The sequence below is a fragment of the Diorhabda sublineata genome, chromosome 8 (assembly GCF_026230105.1).
Source record: "Diorhabda sublineata isolate icDioSubl1.1 chromosome 8, icDioSubl1.1, whole genome shotgun sequence".
Classification (NCBI taxonomy): Eukaryota; Metazoa; Arthropoda; class Insecta; order Coleoptera; family Chrysomelidae; genus Diorhabda; species Diorhabda sublineata.
In genome coordinates, this window is record NC_079481.1 from 923,765 (window position 1) to 943,020 (window position 19,256).

At 35.7% G+C, this 19,256-nt stretch overlaps 1 protein-coding gene across 1 annotated transcript in view; it reads right to left on the minus strand.

The window, feature by feature from the left end:
• Nucleotides 1–18,118, minus strand: part of LOC130447811 (uncharacterized) — a 43,897-nt gene extending 25,779 nt beyond the window's left edge. The window contains exons 1-8 of the mRNA XM_056784837.1: nt 17,881–18,118; nt 10,893–11,985; nt 10,374–10,432; nt 7,914–8,095; nt 2,786–2,840; nt 2,473–2,720; nt 2,123–2,416; nt 605–842 (exon numbers count right to left, since the gene is read on the minus strand). Coding sequence (XP_056640815.1) covers nt 605–842; nt 2,123–2,416; nt 2,473–2,720; nt 2,786–2,840; nt 7,914–8,095; nt 10,374–10,432; nt 10,893–11,985; nt 17,881–18,003 — 2,292 coding nt within the window. The 5' untranslated portion in view covers nt 18,004–18,118. The remainder of the gene's footprint in view (nt 1–604; nt 843–2,122; nt 2,417–2,472; nt 2,721–2,785; nt 2,841–7,913; nt 8,096–10,373; nt 10,433–10,892; nt 11,986–17,880) is intronic.
• Between the last annotated feature and the right edge of the window lie 1,138 nt (nt 18,119–19,256).

Genomic DNA, 19,256 nt, shown 5'->3' on the forward strand with positions numbered 1-19,256 from the left:
TTTATCTTTGAAAGAGAGATTTGAAGTAGGTTACAAAACAAAATTTACTTTACAAAAAACTTGAAATACTACACTCTGGTAGGGGGTGATAATTATATTTGCGAATAGACGCCATATTGGAAAATGTTTGACAAGTAGTTACAGGGTGTAATGAAAAACTGATTTGAAATCGAAATATTCTCGAATATTTCTAATTAAAGTATACAGGGTGTAATGATAAATTTGATTTGAAATCGGAATATTTTCAAATACTTTTTAAGAAACTATACAAGGTGTAACGAAAAATTTATTTTGGGATCGAAATATTTTTAAATATTTCTTAGGAAACTATACGGGGTGGATAGAAAAGTTTGATTCGAACTCGAAATAAATAAATAAAAATATTCCACGAATAGATATACAGGGTGAACATTAGATTAGAGTATTAAATGTAAAAACAAAATATTCGCAATACAATTTTCACAAAACCTTGTGAATGTATGATATACAGGTATATAAAAGCGCAAAAGTTTCGTAAAATTCTTTCAACTGACCACAACAACAACTGGCTTACATAAACAAACGAACAAAACAAAATTTCTTAAACAATGACTCCATTACCAACCTCCGTACTAAAAGTGACTTGAGGAAGGTTAAGTTTTCTCCTATTATATTCTCCGGAAGCGGTATTTGTAGAACACACCGTAGACGGTCTTCTTTGTAACGCTACCGGTAGTACGGACGTACTGCCCAAAGCGGTGGAAGTCGCTAACGGCGTTGACAGTCTTTTAACACTAGGCACCGAACCGTTTTTTGATGGGTTCCGACGAAATATCTCGAGAGTCAATTGGCTACCAAACGATCTGAAAACCAAAAAAAAATGAAATGTTTAGATTTATTCAACGTTCTAGAACCGATTCGAATGCTCTGGATGATTCCAGATTCTACCAAAACACTTTTAGAAACTGCTCGTTGGTTATACAACGTTCTAGAACCGATTCGAATGCTCTGGATGATTCCAGATTCTACCAAAACACTTTTAGAAACTGCTCGTTGGTTATACAACGTTCTAGAACCGATTCGAATGCTCTGGACGATTCCAGATTCTACCAAAATACTGTTAGAAACTGCTCGTTGGTTATACAACGTTCTAGAACCGATTCGAATGCTCTGGATGATTCCAGATTCTAACAAAATACTGTTAGAAACTGCTCGTTGGTTATACAACGTTCTAGAACCGATTCGAATGCTCTGGATGATTCCAGATTCTAACAAAACATCTTTAGAAACTACGCGCTGGTTCTATAACGTTCTAGAACCGATTCGAATGCTCTGGATGATTCCAGATTCTACCAAAACACTTTTAGAAACTGCTCGTTGGTTATACAACGTTTTAGAACCGATTCGAATGCTCTGGACGATTCCAGATTCTACCAAAATACTGTTAGAAACTGCTCGTTGGTTATACAACGTTCTAGAACCGATTCGAATGCTCTGGATGATTCCAGATTCTACCAAAACACTTTTAGAAACTGCTCGTTGGTTATACAACGTTCTAGAACCGATTCGAATGCTCTGGACGATTCCAGATTCTACCAAAATACTGTTAGAAACTGCTCGTTGGTTATACAACGTTCTAGAACCGATTCGAATGCTCTGGACGATTCCAGATTCTACCAAAATACTGTTAGAAGCTGCTCGTTGGTTATACAACGTTCTAGAACCGATTCGAATGCTCTGGACGATTCCAGATTCTACCAAAATACTGTTAGAAACTGCTCGTTGGTTATACAACGTTCTAGAACCGATTCGAATGCTCTGGATGATTCCAGATTCTACCAAAATACTGTTAGAAACTGCTCGTTGGTAATACAACGTTCTAGAACCGATTCGAATGCTCTGGACGATTCCAGATTCTACCAAAATACTGTTAGAAACTGCTCGTTGGTAATACAATGTTCTAGAACCGATTCGAATGCTCTGGATGATTCCAGATTCTACCAAAACATCTTTAGAAACTACGCGCTGGTTCTATAACGTTCTAGAAAGGATTCGGATACTTCCGGGTCCTTCCAGGACATCGCGTCTCGAAATTTCTCGGAAATTATACTCGGTACGAAATAATTCTCTATTTAAATCTTACCTGATCAAATTTAGTATATCGATTTCGGGCATCACAACTACATTATGCTTATCCACGAAAATGATATAATCGCCAGGTAAAATTCCCGCTTTATCGGCCGGAAGTCCTTTTTCCACTCTTTCTATCCTCGGCGGATGTGTCCAAACGACCGAAAAACCGAATCCAGATTTTGGCGGTCGAACCAATTTTTTCGTACAAGTAAACGGCGTCCTGCCGTTCCTATTTCCGGTCGCTTTCCTTTGCGTAGCCGCCGAAGACGCGTCCGGACCTTCGGTTGGATCCAACTCCAAATATCTACTCGGAAAGATTTTTTTTTAAAAAAAAAAAAAAAGAAAATTCGAAAAAATTACCTCAAAAATAAATTTTCGTCGGCGTATTTTTGTTGCTCGTTCAAGACGGTCTTCGACGTCGATCGTTTCAATTCCCCTTCGAAATCCTCCAAACAGACGAGTTCGTCGACGCTCGAATGACTTTCGCACATTTTTACGTCTTTTTCAAAATGAACGTCGTTATTAACCGACATGTTATCTTGTGTTATCGATAAATTAGTATTACGACCAATCGATTGGGGTAGCAATTTAAATGTACCTTCGATACCCTGAAAACGAAATATTTCGAGGTTATGACGCGTATTAGAGCGACGATACGACGTTTTTTACTCACTTTTTCAATGACATCTTTAACATCGAACGACATACATCCCAAAAAGTCGCTTGTTCTGGAACCAAATTGTATTTTTTAATATTTTTAATAAACAACTACTCCACGTACTATATTAATCAATGGGCATTGTAATTAACCACCCGGTATATATGTTTATAGGATAATTAATTCGTTATATTGCATATACATTTCATACAACCCTCGTATATAGTTATTTAGATATAAACATTTTGAAAACGACCCTTAAAAGTAATTTTCTTTTATTACAAATACAAAAACGTTTCTTGTAAACACTTTTCGATTTCGTATCAACCCCCCAAATATCGTAACCGATTCCAACTTATGTAGAACATCAATTGAAGGGTTCGAGGGCCATTATACGATCACTTATAGTCCCTAAGGGCTATTGTCGGCGAGTCGAATGGGGGTTTTCAAGGGCTCACTTGATTTATATTTAAATTTAGACATTTGGTAAAGTTCCGAATATCGGATTTGGTTTACAAGTATAAATGTTTCGTCCGTCCTAATCGCCCGATTTGTTCCCATGTGATTTATCTCTAAAGAAGCGGCGTAGGGTGAGATAGATTAAACGATTCATCAATTTTTTGGGTTTTTTTTGAAAGATTTTGTTGATTATATCACAGGCTATTTCTTTTTAATTTTTTTCCAGCTCAGATTGCCCGTTAACTAGTATAAGGACCGGCTTTAAGGGGCGAAATTTCAAGATTTAGTTGGTTGTATATGAAAACATATAACGGCACCCTCGTAACTATTTTTAAAATTGAAATAACGTTCGTTCAATTTTTAACGTTAAATAATACAATTTACAATTATTATTTTCGAAAATTCACGATCCTGTTTACGTCTAAATTCACTTATTATACACTGTATGTCAAAAATAACGTAAATTTTAATATAAAAATAATTTTTGAATGTATTCGTTTAATACAATTCGAATAATTGATGATTTTTATATATAATATGATTACCAATCTTGTTTATTATCTGATTCCATATTTTGAATCAATTTTTGACGTTTTCACTTGACTTTTATGACTTTCGTGAGTTTTTATGTGACTGGAAACATTATAGCTTGACTTATATGAATGACAAATGACATTTGTCCGATTTATTGTGACGTGAAACGTTTTGACATGAATTTTACGACGTTTCCTAGTTTTAATGTGACAAGAGACGTTGTAACTTGACTGAAATGTATGACAGATGACGTTTTAATATTGTATTGTGACAGGAGACGTTTTGACATGTCTAAAATGTATGACAGATGACGTTTTATCATGTTATTGTGACAGGTGACGTTTTGACATGACTTTTATGGCGTTTTTTGGCTTTAATCTAACAGAATACGTTATAGCTTGACTTATATGTATAACGAATGCCATGTGACCATTTTATTGTGACGTGAAACGTTTTGACATGAATTTTACGACGTTTCCTAGTTTTAATGTGACAAGAGACGTTGTAACTTGACTGAAATGTATGACAGATGACGTTTTAATATTGTATTGTGACAGGTGACGTTTTGACATGACTAAAATGTATGACAGATGACGTTTTATCATGTTATTGTGACAGGTGACGTTTTGACATGACTGTTATGGCGTTTTTTGTCTTTAATCTAACAGAATACGTTTTAACTTGACTTATATGTATAACGAATGCCATGTGACCATTTTATTGTGACGTGAAACGTTTTGACATGAATTTTACGACGTTTCCTAGTTTTAATGTGACAAGAGACGTTGTAACTTGACTGAAATGTATGACAGATGACGTTTTAATATTGTATTGTGACAGGAGACGTTTTGACATGACTAAAATGTATGACAGATGACGTTTTATCATGTTATTGTGACAGGTGACGTTTTGACATGACTTTTATGGCGTTTTTTGGCTTTAATCTAACAGAATACGTTATAGCTTGACTTATATGTATAACGAATGCCATGTGACCATTTTATTGTGACGTGAAACGTTTTGACATGAATTTTACGACGTTTCCTAGTTTTAATGTGACAAGAGACAATAATTGATGATTTTTATATACAAAAAAAACGACGTACAAACTTTGTTATATCCGTAGATGGATTTTCCACCACTTCCACGAGCACTGATATCAAATTTTTTTTTCCTCATGGAACTGTTAAACATTATGGAAACGATCGGATTTATCACGTTGTTAATAACCGAAACCGTTTGAAAAGAACGTCGCCATATACGTAATTTTCCACGAAACGTTAAAACGCGTCGGACGATGCGAGGGAGTGGAAAAATAGCTGGAAATTCGGGAGCAAAACATCGATCGGTACGGTAGAAACGCAACGAATGGTTCTGCGCAACTGCGGGATACGTACAGGACCGAAGTTAGCTACTAATTTATTTGTATTATTTCATTATATATTAAATCGAGTCGAAACGTCGTCATCCACCGTACAATCCTGGTTTTACATCCAAGGATTTCGCGTTATTCCCGAAATTTTGTTGGGAAAAATCGGGAACATTATTCAATTTCACTTTTAAGGGTTTGCTGCACGTTTTTAAAAATGCGCCCAACCGCCTCTGTATATAGTAGGGATTCGACATTATTTAGAGGTCAAATTAACTAGCTATCGCTTATTTAAATCCATTAAATACTTAAATCATTTTAATCTCTTGAAAGAAATAAAATAAAAATGACAGTAAACAAACAGTGACTTCATTCGTAATATATACCACTGGTGAGAATCATTTTGAATGATATTTTTAATGCTTTTCACAAATATCATATAAAATTTAATTAAATAATCCACCAATCATATTTTGACGTTTAAATATATCCAAAAACGTTTTGATTCCATTACGATTTTTGACAGACGACGTATTGTGACAGGAGACGTTTTACTATGACTTAGATCTATGATACTCGACATTTTATCGTTTTATTATGACAGGAAAGATATAATCATGACTTTGATGTATGACAAATGACATTTTATGCGTTAATTATGACAAGAGAGATATAAACATGACGTTGATGTTTCACAAATGACATTTTATGCGTTAATTATGATAGAAAAGATATAATCATGACTTTGATGTTTGACAAATGACATTTTATGCGTTAATTATGATAGGAAAGATATAAACATGACTTTGATGTATGACAAATGACATTTTATGCGTTAATTATGACAAGAGAGATACAAACATGACGTTGATGTTTGACAAATGACATTTTATGCGTTAATTATGACAAGAGAGATATAAACATGACGTTGATGTTTGACAAATGACATTTTATGCGTTAATTATGATAGGAAAGATATAAACATGACTTTGGTGTATGACAAATGACATTTTATGCGTTAATTATGACAAGAGAGATATAAACATGACGTTGATGTTTGACAAATGACATTTTATGCGTTAATTATGACAGAAAAGATATAATCATGACTTTGGTGTATGACAAATGACATTTTATGCGTTAATTATGACAAGAGAGATATAAAGATGACGTTGATGTTTGACAAATGACATTTTATGAGTTAATTATGATAGGAAAGATATAATCATGACTTTGATGTATGACAAATGACATTTTATGCGTTAATTATGACAAGAGAGATATAAAGATGACGTTGCTGTTTGACAAATGACATTTTATGAGTTAATTATGATAGGAAAGATATAATCATGACTTTGATGTATGACAAATGACATTTTATGCGTTAATTATGACAAGAGAGATATAAACATGACGTTGATGTTTGACAAATGACATTTTATGCGTTAATTATGACAGAAAAGATATAATCATGACTTTGATGTATGACAAATGACATTTTATCATTTAATCATGACAAGAGACATATTAACATGACTTTGATGTGTGACAGATGACATTTTATCATTTAATCATGACAAGAGACATATTAACATGACTTTGATGTGTGACAGATGACATTTTATCATTTAATCATGACAAAAGACATATTAACATGACTTTGATGTGTGACAGATGACATTTTATCATTTAATCATGACAAGAGACATATTAACATGACTTTGATGTGTGACAGATGACATTTTATCATTTAATCATGACAAGAGACATATTAACATGACTTTGATGTGTGACAGATGACATTTTATCATTTAATCATGACAAAAGACATATTAACATGACTTTGATGTGTGACAGATGACATTTTATGCGTTAATTATGACAAGAGAGATATAAACATGACGTTGATGTTTGACAAATGACATTTTATGCGTTAATTATGACAGAAAAGATATAATCATGACTTTGGTGTATGACAAATGACATTTTATGCGTTAATTATGACAAGAGAGATATAAAGATGACGTTGATGTTTGACAAATGACATTTTATGAGTTAATTATGATAGGAAAGATATAATCATGACTTTGATGTATGACAAATGACATTTTATGCGTTAATTATGACAAGAGAGATATAAAGATGACGTTGATGTTTGACAAATGACATTTTATGAGTTAATTATGATAGGAAAGATATAATCATGACTTTGATGTATGACAAATGACATTTTATGCGTTAATTATGACAAGAGAGATATAAACATGACGTTGATGTTTGACAAATGACATTTTATGCGTTAATTATGACAGAAAAGATATAATCATGACTTTGGTGTATGACAAATGACATTTTATGCGTTAATTATGACAAGAAAGATATAAACATGACGTTGATGTTTGACAAATGACATTTTATGCGTTAATTATGACAGAAAAGATATAATCATGACTTTGATGTATGACAAATGACATTTTATCATTTAATCATGACAAGAGACATATTAACATGACTTTGATGTGTGACAGATGACATTTTATCATGTTATTGTGACAGTAGACAATTAAATACGATTTTTTTGACGTTTCCTGATTCAATTTTGACTCGAGATTTTAATAAGTGAAATTATTTCATTTTAATGTTGCAGGAGTGGTCTGAACGTCAAAACTTATTATTTTAACAAAAATTATCGACCTAAAACCATCTATAGGGTGTTTTTTAAATAAATAAATGATCCATATTTATTTATTTAAAATTTAAAAAAAAAAAACAAATGCGTACCTCGTGTTTCTATCTCGATGCCAGGCTTCCAGATGAATATTTTTCGAATTATCATAGCCATTAAAAGGAAATTTGAAAGTATGATTGAAAATCGGTCTGTTCGAATCAGCTTGAACGGCAGTTCTTTGGAGAAAACTTTTCTTTTTCTGTCGAGAATCCCCCAATCGATCTTCCAATGCGACCTATAAATAACCAAAATGAAAAAAAAAAAGAAATAACGATGACAGTGATAAATGAAACTTTAAATTCGACCTAATATATACCGGGGGTACTATCTTTGTTCTACATTATTTTCGCTCATTCCTCGTAGAATAAAAACGCGAAAATATCATCGAGTCAAATCCCTGAGTTGTCTAGTTGAATTTACGACGCAGTCAAACGAAAACCAAATAAAAAAAAATTTTCTTTTACGCTGTATAATTTTCTCACATGCGGTTAAACGTATCGGACTCGATGTAATTAGATTAGACTAACGATCAGTATCTGTCACCGTATTTTGAAAAGGACGAACTTCAGACTTCTTTTGAGACGCAGCGTAAACATAAACTACTGATCTAATTCGAAACATATGTTTGTAATTAATAGATTTGTGGTTGTTTTTGATTCGGATACCGCCCACGTTCGATTTAAACCGAATTTTATAAAACAAATCGATAAACAGCATCGACTAATATCTAAATCGATGCTCGCTTGTAAATTACGCCTCGCAACAACAAAAAAAAACAAATATATCCATCGATAGATAAATCGAACGATCTAATTCCCAAAAAACTTGGTTAGTTTCTATAAAAAACGTTCCTCAAATCACCATATCATATTTAGAAACGTATCCAAGAGCGTATTAACGTCAACTGTCATTTGTTATCCGTCATACGTCATCTGTCGAATATGAATCCAGTTTATTGTTATATATATTGAAATCGAAATCAACGTGTTTTACTAATTTCAAATAATCGTCCCAGTTGAACGTTGGTGATTACTAAAACTGTTTATTATCTGATTCCATATTTTGAATCAATTTTTGACGTTTTCACTTGACTTTTATGACTTTCCTTAGTTTTTATATGACTGGAAACATTATAATTTGACTTATATGAATGACAGATGACGTTTTAATATTGTATTGTGACAGGAGACGTTTTGACATGACTAAAATGTATGACAGATGACGATTTATCATATTATTGTGACAGGTGACGTTTTTACATGATTTTTATGGCGTTTTCTGGCTTTAATCTAACAGAATACGTTATAGCTTGACTTATATGTATAACGAATGCCATGTGACCATTTTATTGTGACGTGAAACGTTTTGACATGAATTTTACGACGTTTCCTAGTTTTAATGTGACAAGAGACGTTTTAACTTGACTAAAATGTATGACAGATGACGTTTTAATATTGTATTGTGACAGGAGACGTTTTTACATGACTAAAATGTATGACAGATGACGTTTTATCAAGTTATTGTGACAGGTGACGTTTTTACATGATTTTTATGGCGTTTTTTGGCTTTAATCTAACAGAATACGTTTTAACTTGACTTATATGTATAACGAATGCCATGTGACCATTTTATTGTGACGTGAAACGTTTTGACATGAATTTTACGACGTTTCCTAGTTTTAATGTGACAAGAGACGTTTTAACTTGACTAAAATGTATGACAGATGACGTTTTAATATTGTATTGTGACAGGAGACGTTTTTACATGACTAAAATGTATGACAGATGACGTTTTATCAAGTTATTGTGACAGGTGACGTTTTGACATGACTTTTATGGCGTTTTCTGGCTTTAATCTAACAGAATACGTTATAGCTTGACTTATATGTATAACGAATGCCATGTGACCATTTTATTGTGACGTGAAACGTTTTGACATGAATTTTACGACGTTTCCTAGTTTTAATGTGACAAGAGACGTTTTAACTTGACTAAAATGTATGACAGATGACGTTTTAATATTGTATTGTGACAGGAGACGTTTTTACATGACTAAAATGTATGACAGATGACGTTTTATCATGTTATTGTGACAGGTGACGTTTTGACATGAGTTTTATGACGTTTTTTGGCTTTAATCTAACAGAATACGTTATAACTTGACTTATATGTATAACGAATGCCATGTGACCATTTTATTGTGACGTGAAACGTTTAAAATGTATGACAAATGACGTTTTGTCATGTTATTGTGACAGGTGACGTTTTGACATGACTTATAATTATCGCGTTCAATGTAGCAGACACAATTAATTCAAATACACAATAATAAATAAAATTCCAAGACCGGAAATTAATATTTTGAAAATTAGTGCACAAAAACAGTCAAATCAAAGTAATTAAGCAGCTGTTACAATGTTAGAACATATGGCCGATATGAATCTATAAGATTTGAATATACAGCGTGTTTAATCTTTAACTATATTTAGAAAAAAAAAATAAATAAACACTTACCTTGATATAAGCGTTTATTTTCTCCCCATTCGCGCGGTATAGATCCTTGCAGCACACAACTGGAATCAAAAATTATGAATTACAAGATCCGCATGTCGATTTCAAGCACGTTATTGTTGTTTCCCAACTAGATTATTGAGTATTTACATCCCCATTTTCTAATTTCGATAAGAATGCACCAAAAATTCTTAAAAACGGGCTCTGTTACCGACGCGCCTCGTTCTCGCAAGTACCATTGAGTTTATCATCCGTATATAGGACGATTCCGATTGCAGATTGGGGTCCAAGGTATTTTTTAGAGGGTTAGGTGGACGGTGCACCCTTCCCGACCTCCAAAATCCAATCGAAATCCGTCGAGAAACGTTGCCGTAGATGCATTGATCGATTTGGTCATTTACAACACAAGTTTTTAAAGTTTTTTCGTCGTAAATCGCTAGATTTAGTTTACCAACTCGTCGAAACGTTAGAGCGTCCGTTAACCCCTGACCACTGATGATTAAATAATATTTTTGAACTCACCTTTAACCAAGAGATTATCTTGCCGAAGATAAGATTTAATTTGGACGGTACCCCGTATGTCGATGGATTTACACGTGGAACCGCTTTCGGAATAAATGGAGGAATCGTTTTTGGAATTATCGAAAACGAGACATTTCCTAAAATCCCTGCCGCCGCTCGCACTATTTTCCAGGTTTGTTTTCGTATCGGCGGCACTTGGAATTTCCTTATTTTCCAAATAGCAGTTGAAAATGGGGGTGTTTTCGATATTGTATTTATCGCAGCTCGGCGGTTTCCTTCGTCTGATGCACTTTTGTCTCCGTAAAGTGAATTCGCCTTCTTTCGATTTATCTAAAGCTTTCGGTTCGGTCGATAAGCTCGATCGTCTTTTTCTAAATCTCGTATCGTCGACGCATCTTTCGTTGTAGGTTTCGTCGATTTGTATGATGGTTTTGTTGCATTTGCAAACGAAATTGTTGTCGAATTGATGAGATTTTTCGGTATTGGAACTTCTGAAACCGGAATCTGAGGAATTGTCCGATGCGACGTCCTGTTTTTCGTCAATTTTATCGTCGCTGGCGTCTATCAATTCGTCGACTATTTTTTCCAAAGACATGTTGTTTATGTAGGAGGAATCGTTTGAATTTTTGTTGTATTCGAAATCTAAAAATTGAGGTTTGCCGGCCGAGCTGCTGGTTCCCGGTAAACACCCCGCGTTTTCGGGGGACGTTATATAAGATATTTGGTGTAGGAAATCGTTTACGTGATCGATTTTTTGTTTTTTGTTTGGGGGCAATTTCAAATCTTCGATCACTTTTAATTTTTTGTAACTTTTTCTATTCAAATAATGGTAATCGTCGGAGGAAATCGGGAGCGTCGCGGCTGGTTTTTTACATGAACAATGAGTTTCCGTTTTGAATCCTTCAATATGCGAATCTACGCTTTCGAACGGTCTGAAATAGTTGCTTGTTTGGCTAACCAACATCAAATCTTCGTGCTTGAACAAACAATCTTTTTTCTTTTTGTGCTGGTTTTTTGGTGTCGTTAAGGAAACTCGCAGTTTTCTGTCGCTCTTGGATTTTCTGGCAGATAGAGCTCGATGATTCGCTAAAAACTGAAACAAAAATCAATATTTATCCTGATAAAACTTGACAAGACAAGTTGGTGCTTGTTAATGGTGAATATTTCGTGGATTCGACATCGAATTCGTAACCAGCGACCTCGAAAACCTTGGAAATGATACGTGACATCGTTTCCTTACAAAATACGGTTTGAAATATAAAAAGATCGTTGCTAGGGGTTGAAAGGGGTTAGTTACTGTAAATTCGACATCGAATTCGTAACCAGCGACCTCGAAAACCTTGGAAATGATACGTGACATCGTTTCTTTACAAAATACGGTCTGAAATATAAAAAGATCGTTGCTAGGGGTTGAAAGGGGTTAGTTACTGTAAATTCGACATCGAATTCGTAACCAGCGACCTCGAAAACCTTGGAAATGATACGTGACATCGTTTCTTTACAAAATACGGTCTGAAATATAAAAAGATCGTTGCTAGGGGTTGAAAGGGGTTAGTTACTGTAAATTCGACATCGAATTCGTAACCAGCGACCTCGAAAACCTTGGAAATGATACGTGACATCGTTTCTTTACAAAATACGGTCTGAAATATAAAAAGATGGTTGCTAGGGGTTGAAAGGGGTTAGTTACTGTAAATTCGACATCGAAATCGTAGTCAGCGACCTCGAAAACCTTGGAAATGATACGTGACATCGTTTCTTTACAAAATACGGTCTGAAATATAAAAAGATCGTTGCTAGGGGTTGAAAGGGGTTAGTTACTGTAAATTCGACATCGAATTCGTAACCAGCGACCTCGAAAACCTTGGAAATGATACGTGACATCGTTTCTTTACAAAATACGGTCTGAAATATAAAAAGATCGTTGCTAGGGGTTGAAAGGGGTTAGTTACTGTAAATTCGACATCGAAATCGTAGTCAGCGACTTCGAAAACCTTGGAAATGATACGTGACATCGTTTCTTTACAAAATACGGTCTGAAATATAAAAAGATCGTTGCTAGGGGTTGAAAGGGGTTAGTTACTGTAAATTCGACATCGAAATCGTAGTCAGCGACCTCGAAAACCTTGGAAATGATACGTGACATCGTTTCTTTACAAAATACGGTCTGAAATATAAAAAGATCGTTGCTAGGGGTTGAAAGGGGTTAGTTACTGTAAATTCGACATCGAATTCGTAACCAGCGACCTCGAAAACCTTGGAAATGATACGTGACATCGTTTCTTTACAAAATACGATCTGAAATATAAAAAGATCGTTGCTAGGGGTTGAAAGGGGTTAGTTACTGTAAATTCGACATCGAATTCGTAACCAGCGACCTCGAAAACCTTGGAAATGATACGTGACATCGTTTCTTTACAAAATACGGTCTGAAATATAAAAAGATGGTTGCTAGGGGTTGAAAGGGGTTAGTTACTGTAAATTCGACATCGAAATCGTAGTCAGCGACCTCGAAAACCTTGGAAATGATACGTGACATCGTTTCTTTACAAAATACGGTCTGAAATATAAAAAGATTGTTGCTAGGGGTTGAAAGGGGTTAGTTACTGTAAATTCGACATCGAATTCGTAACCAGCGACCTCGAAAACCTTGGAAATGATACGTGACATCGTTTCTTTACAAAATACGGTCTGAAATATAAAAAGATCGTTGCTAGGGGTTGAAAGGGGTTAGTTACTGTAAATTCGACATCGAAATCGTAGTCAGCGACCTCGAAAACCTTGGAAATGATACGTGACATCGTTTCTTTACAAAATACGGTCTGAAATATAAAAAGATGGTTGCTAGGGGTTGAAAGGGGTTAGTTACTGTAAATTCGACATCGAAATCGTAGTCAGCGACCTCGAAAACCTTGGAAATGATACGTGACATCGTTTCTTTATAAAATACGGTCTGAAATATAAAAAGATCGTTGCTAGGGGTTGAAAGGGGTTAGTTACTGTAAATTCGACATCGAATTCGTAACCAGCGACTTCGAAAACCTTGGAAATGATACGTGACATCGTTTCTTTACAAAATACGGTCTGAAATATAAAAAGATGGTTGCTAGGGGTTGAAAAGGGTTAGTTACTGTAAATTCGACATCGAAATCGTAACCAGCGACCTCGAAAACCTTGGAAATGATACGTGACATCGTTTCCTTACAAAATACGGTTTGAAATATAAAAAGATCGTTGCTAGGGGTTGAAAGGGGTTAGTTACTGTAAATTCGACATCGAATTCGTAACCAGCGACCTCGAAAACCTTGGAAATGATACGTGACATCGTTTCTTTACAAAATACGGTCTGAAATATAAAAAGATCGTTGCTAGGGGTTGAAAAGGGTTAGTTACTGTAAATTCGACATCGAATTCGTAACCAGCGACCTCGAAAACCTTGGAAATGATACGTGACATCGTTTCCTTACAAAATACGGTTTGAAATATAAAAAGATGGTTGCTAGGGGTTGAAAAGGGTTAGTTACTGTAAATTCGACATCGAATTCGTAACCAGCGACCTCGAAAACCTTGGAAATGATACGTGACATCGTTTCCTTACAAAATACGGTTTGAAATATAAAAAGATGGTTGCTAGGGGTTGAAAGGGGTTAGTTACTGTAAATTCGACATCGAATTCGTAACCAGCGACCTCGAAAACCTTGGAAATGATACGTGACATCGTTTCCTTACAAAATACGGTTTGAAATATAAAAAGATGGTTGCTAGGGGTTGAAAAGGGTTAGTTACTGTAAATTCGACATCGAATTCGTAACCAGCGACCTCGAAAACCTTGGAAATGATACGTGACATCGTTTCCTTACAAAATACGGTTTGAAATATAAAAAGATGGTTGCTAGGGGTTGAAAGGGGTTAGTTACTGTAAATTCGACATCGAATTCGTAACCAGCGACCTCGAAAACCTTGGAAATGATACGTGACATCGTTTCCTTACAAAATACGGTTTGAAATATAAAAAGATGGTTGCTAGGGGTTGAAAAGGGTTAGTTACTGTAAATTCGACATCGAATTCGTAACCAGCGACCTCGAAAACCTTGGAAATGATACGTGACATCGTTTCCTTACAAAATACGGTTTGAAATATAAAAAGATGGTTGCTAGGGGTTGAAAGGGGTTAGTTACTGTAAATTCGACATCGAATTCGTAACCAGCGACCTCGAAAACCTTGGAAATGATACGTGACATCGTTTCCTTACAAAATACGGTTTGAAATATAAAAAGATGGTTGCTAGGGGTTGAAAAGGGTTAGTTACTGTAAATTCGACATCGAATTCGTAACCAGCGACCTCGAAAACCTTGGAAATGATACGTGACATCGTTTCCTTACAAAATACGGTTTGAAATATAAAAAGATGGTTGCTAGGGGTTGAAAGGGGTTAGTTACTGTAAATTCGACATCGAATTCGTAACCAGCGACCTCGAAAACCTTGGAAATGATACGTGACATCGTTTCCTTACAAAATACGGTTTGAAATATAAAAAGATGGTTGCTAGGGGTTGAAAGGGGTTAGTTACTGTAAATTCGACATCGAATTCGTAACCAGCGACCTCGAAAACCTTGGAAATGATACGTGACATCGTTTCCTTACAAAATACGGTTTGAAATATAAAAAGATGGTTGCTAGGGGTTGAAAAGGGTTAGTTACTGTAAATTCGACATCGAATTCGTAACCAGCGACCTCGAAAACCTTGGAAATGATACGTGACATCGTTTCCTTACAAAATACGGTTTGAAATATAAAAAGATGGTTGCTAGGGGTTGAAAGGGGTTAGTTACTGTAAATTCGACATCGAATTCGTAACCAGCGACCTCGAAAACCTTGGAAATGATACGTGACATCGTTTCCTTACAAAATACGGTTTGAAATATAAAAAGATGGTTGCTAGGGGTTGAAAAGGGTTAGTTACTGTAAATTCGACATCGAATTCGTAACCAGCGACCTCGAAAACCTTGGAAATGATACGTGACATCGTTTCCTTACAAAATACGGTTTGAAATATAAAAAGATGGTTGCTAGGGGTTGAAAGGGGTTAGTTACTGTAAATTCGACATCGAATTCGTAACCAGCGACCTCGAAAACCTTGGAAATGATACGTGACATCGTTTCCTTACAAAATACGGTTTGAAATATAAAAAGATGGTTGCTAGGGGTTGAAAGGGGTTAGTTACTGTAAATTCGACATCGAATTCGTAACCAGCGACCTCGAAAACCTTGGAAATGATACGTGACATCGTTTCCTTACAAAATACGGTTTGAAATATAAAAAGATGGTTGCTAGGGGTTGAAAAGGGTTAGTTACTGTAAATTCGACATCGAATTCGTAACCAGCGACCTCGAAAACCTTGGAAATGATACGTGACATCGTTTCCTTACAAAATACGGTTTGAAATATAAAAAGATGGTTGCTAGGGGTTGAAAGGGGTTAGTTACTGTAAATTCGACATCGAATTCGTAACCAGCGACCTCGAAAACCTTGGAAATGATACGTGACATCGTTTCCTTACAAAATACGGTTTGAAATATAAAAAGATGGTTGCTAGGGGTTGAAAAGGGTTAGTTACTGTAAATTCGACATCGAATTCGTAACCAGCGACCTCGAAAACCTTGGAAATGATACGTGACATCGTTTCCTTACAAAATACGGTTTGAAATATAAAAAGATGGTTGCTAGGGGTTGAAAGGGGTTAGTTACTGTAAATTCGACATCGAATTCGTAACCAGCGACCTCGAAAACCTTGGAAATGATACGTGACATCGTTTCCTTACAAAATACGGTTTGAAATATAAAAAGATGGTTGCTAGGGGTTGAAAAGGGTTAGTTACTGTAAATTCGACATCGAATTCGTAACCAGCGACCTCGAAAACCTTGGAAATGATACGTGACATCGTTTCCTTACAAAATACGGTTTGAAATATAAAAAGATGGTTGCTAGGGGTTGAAAGGGGTTAGTTACTGTAAATTCGACATCGAATTCGTAACCAGCGACCTCGAAAACCTTGGAAATGATACGTGACATCGTTTCCTTACAAAATACGGTTTGAAATATAAAAAGATGGTTGCTAGGGGTTGAAAGGGGTTAGTTACTGTAAATTCGACATCGAATTCGTAACCAGCGACCTCGAAAACCTTGGAAATGATACGTGACATCGTTTCCTTACAAAATACGGTTTGAAATATAAAAAGATGGTTGCTAGGGGTTGAAAAGGGTTAGTTACTGTAAATTCGACATCGAATTCGTAACCAGCGACCTCGAAAACCTTGGAAATGATACGTGACATCGTTTCCTTACAAAATACGGTTTGAAATATAAAAAGATGGTTGCTAGGGGTTGAAAGGGGTTAGTTACTGTAAATTCGACATCGAATTCGTAACCAGCGACCTCGAAAACCTTGGAAATGATACGTGACATCGTTTCCTTACAAAATACGGTTTGAAATATAAAAAGATGGTTGCTAGGGGTTGAAAGGGGTTAGTTACTGTAAATTCGACATCGAATTCGTAACCAGCGACCTCGAAAACCTTGGAAATGATACGTGACATCGTTTCCTTACAAAATACGGTTTGAAATATAAAAAGATGGTTGCTAGGGGTTGAAAAGGGTTAGTTACTGTAAATTCGACATCGAATTCGTAACCAGCGACCTCGAAAACCTTGGAAATGATACGTGACATCGTTTCCTTACAAAATACGGTTTGAAATATAAAAAGATGGTTGCTAGGGGTTGAAAGGGGTTAGTTACTGTAAATTCGACATCGAAATCGTAATCAGCGACCTCGAAAAACTTCCAAGTGAGATTACAGATCGATTTTTTTTTAGTTTTGGCTAGTTTTTTGATATTAGGCTCTCCGGAAAAAGTTTGTGGAGCAAAATTTTTGTTTTTACGAACGAACCCAACTATAACATCCCTGTATTAATTAAAACTAATTACCGATTCCCAATGTTTATCGTTAACGTTAGGCGTAACATTCCCCACGTCTCTTAGCGCGCCACTCTCGGAAATTGTCTTGATCGGCGTCGACGTAAATCTATTTTCCTTCTCGACGTCCAACATACTATCTAAACTGTTGCGTCCCTCGTTTATACCATTCGTAATCAATCCGGATGAACGTCGACGTCGCAACGCCGTACTCGAACGACGTCGTTTCACTGTAGTAGCCGATTTCTGCACTCGACGCATCTGTATTCCGGGCGTTAAACTTCCAGTCGGATAATCGCTCGATAGAGGGCGGTCGTTTGTGGTGACGACGTCGTTTTGTACATCGCGACGTCCCATTACGGTCCATTTTAACATCGTCACAGAGGCTGTAAAGAAAAAAAATACACAATTTTTTTTAAACAAAACCGCTCGCTCGCACGTTTGGAGCTCGAGCTCGGCTCGATGCAGAACAGAACGATTCGTTCTTTCGCTCGGAACAGTATCTAATAGACAAGCAGATGAATCATGAATACCAAGTTGGCCTGCAGACGTCCAGAACGTCAATTTTTTTGGTGCTAGCTACCAAAGCACCAAATTCGAGATGAATATCTAAAGGTATGTTCACACGGTAAGCACCGATCGAATGCAATTGATTTACGCGCTCGTTTCCAACAAATCCATCCCTGAACAAAGTCAATTATTGTCCGGGAACGAGTTTCGAAAGGACATCGTCGTCTCGATGTACGAGGATAGTCCCAGAAGTACTCTAACCAATATAAAGGCCGGGAAAACCGGCTCCGAAGGAGCTAAAGACTTATCCATGTCATGGCGTCGATGTTTTTTGGCCAAAATGTTGAATTGAAATTCAAATTTATCCCCCGCGGTTAGGTCGAAGCAAAAGTAAAAAATCGTAAAACTTTTCATCGATCCCCCGTATTTTTCTTTTACCGAAATACGCCGTTAAATTCACCGGCGGTAATTTCATTCAAATATTCATCGTTTTATCGACAATTTACATAAATTGGTTTAATACGAGGGGGTGTTCGTATAGCGTAAACAACTTAAACTGAATTAATTTCACGGGGTGGGAAAATTCAATTTGTGATATTAAAATACCAAATAAACCAAAAGGGAAAATATCTACCCGAAACGTTTCGACTTGTTATAACAATTAGACCAAAAAAAGTCACTGGGGAATTCGAAATGTCCCAATCCCGAACGGGACCTTTTGGAAACCTAAAAAAAAGAGGGTTCGAAACGAAACTTGTATTAGAAAAGTAGGGGGTACGAAAAGGTCGTTATAATAAATAAAAAAAATAACCAAATACGACGTCTATTTCTATTTTTTTGATTTCTATATCAAAATTAGTTTTTCTTTTCAATAATTT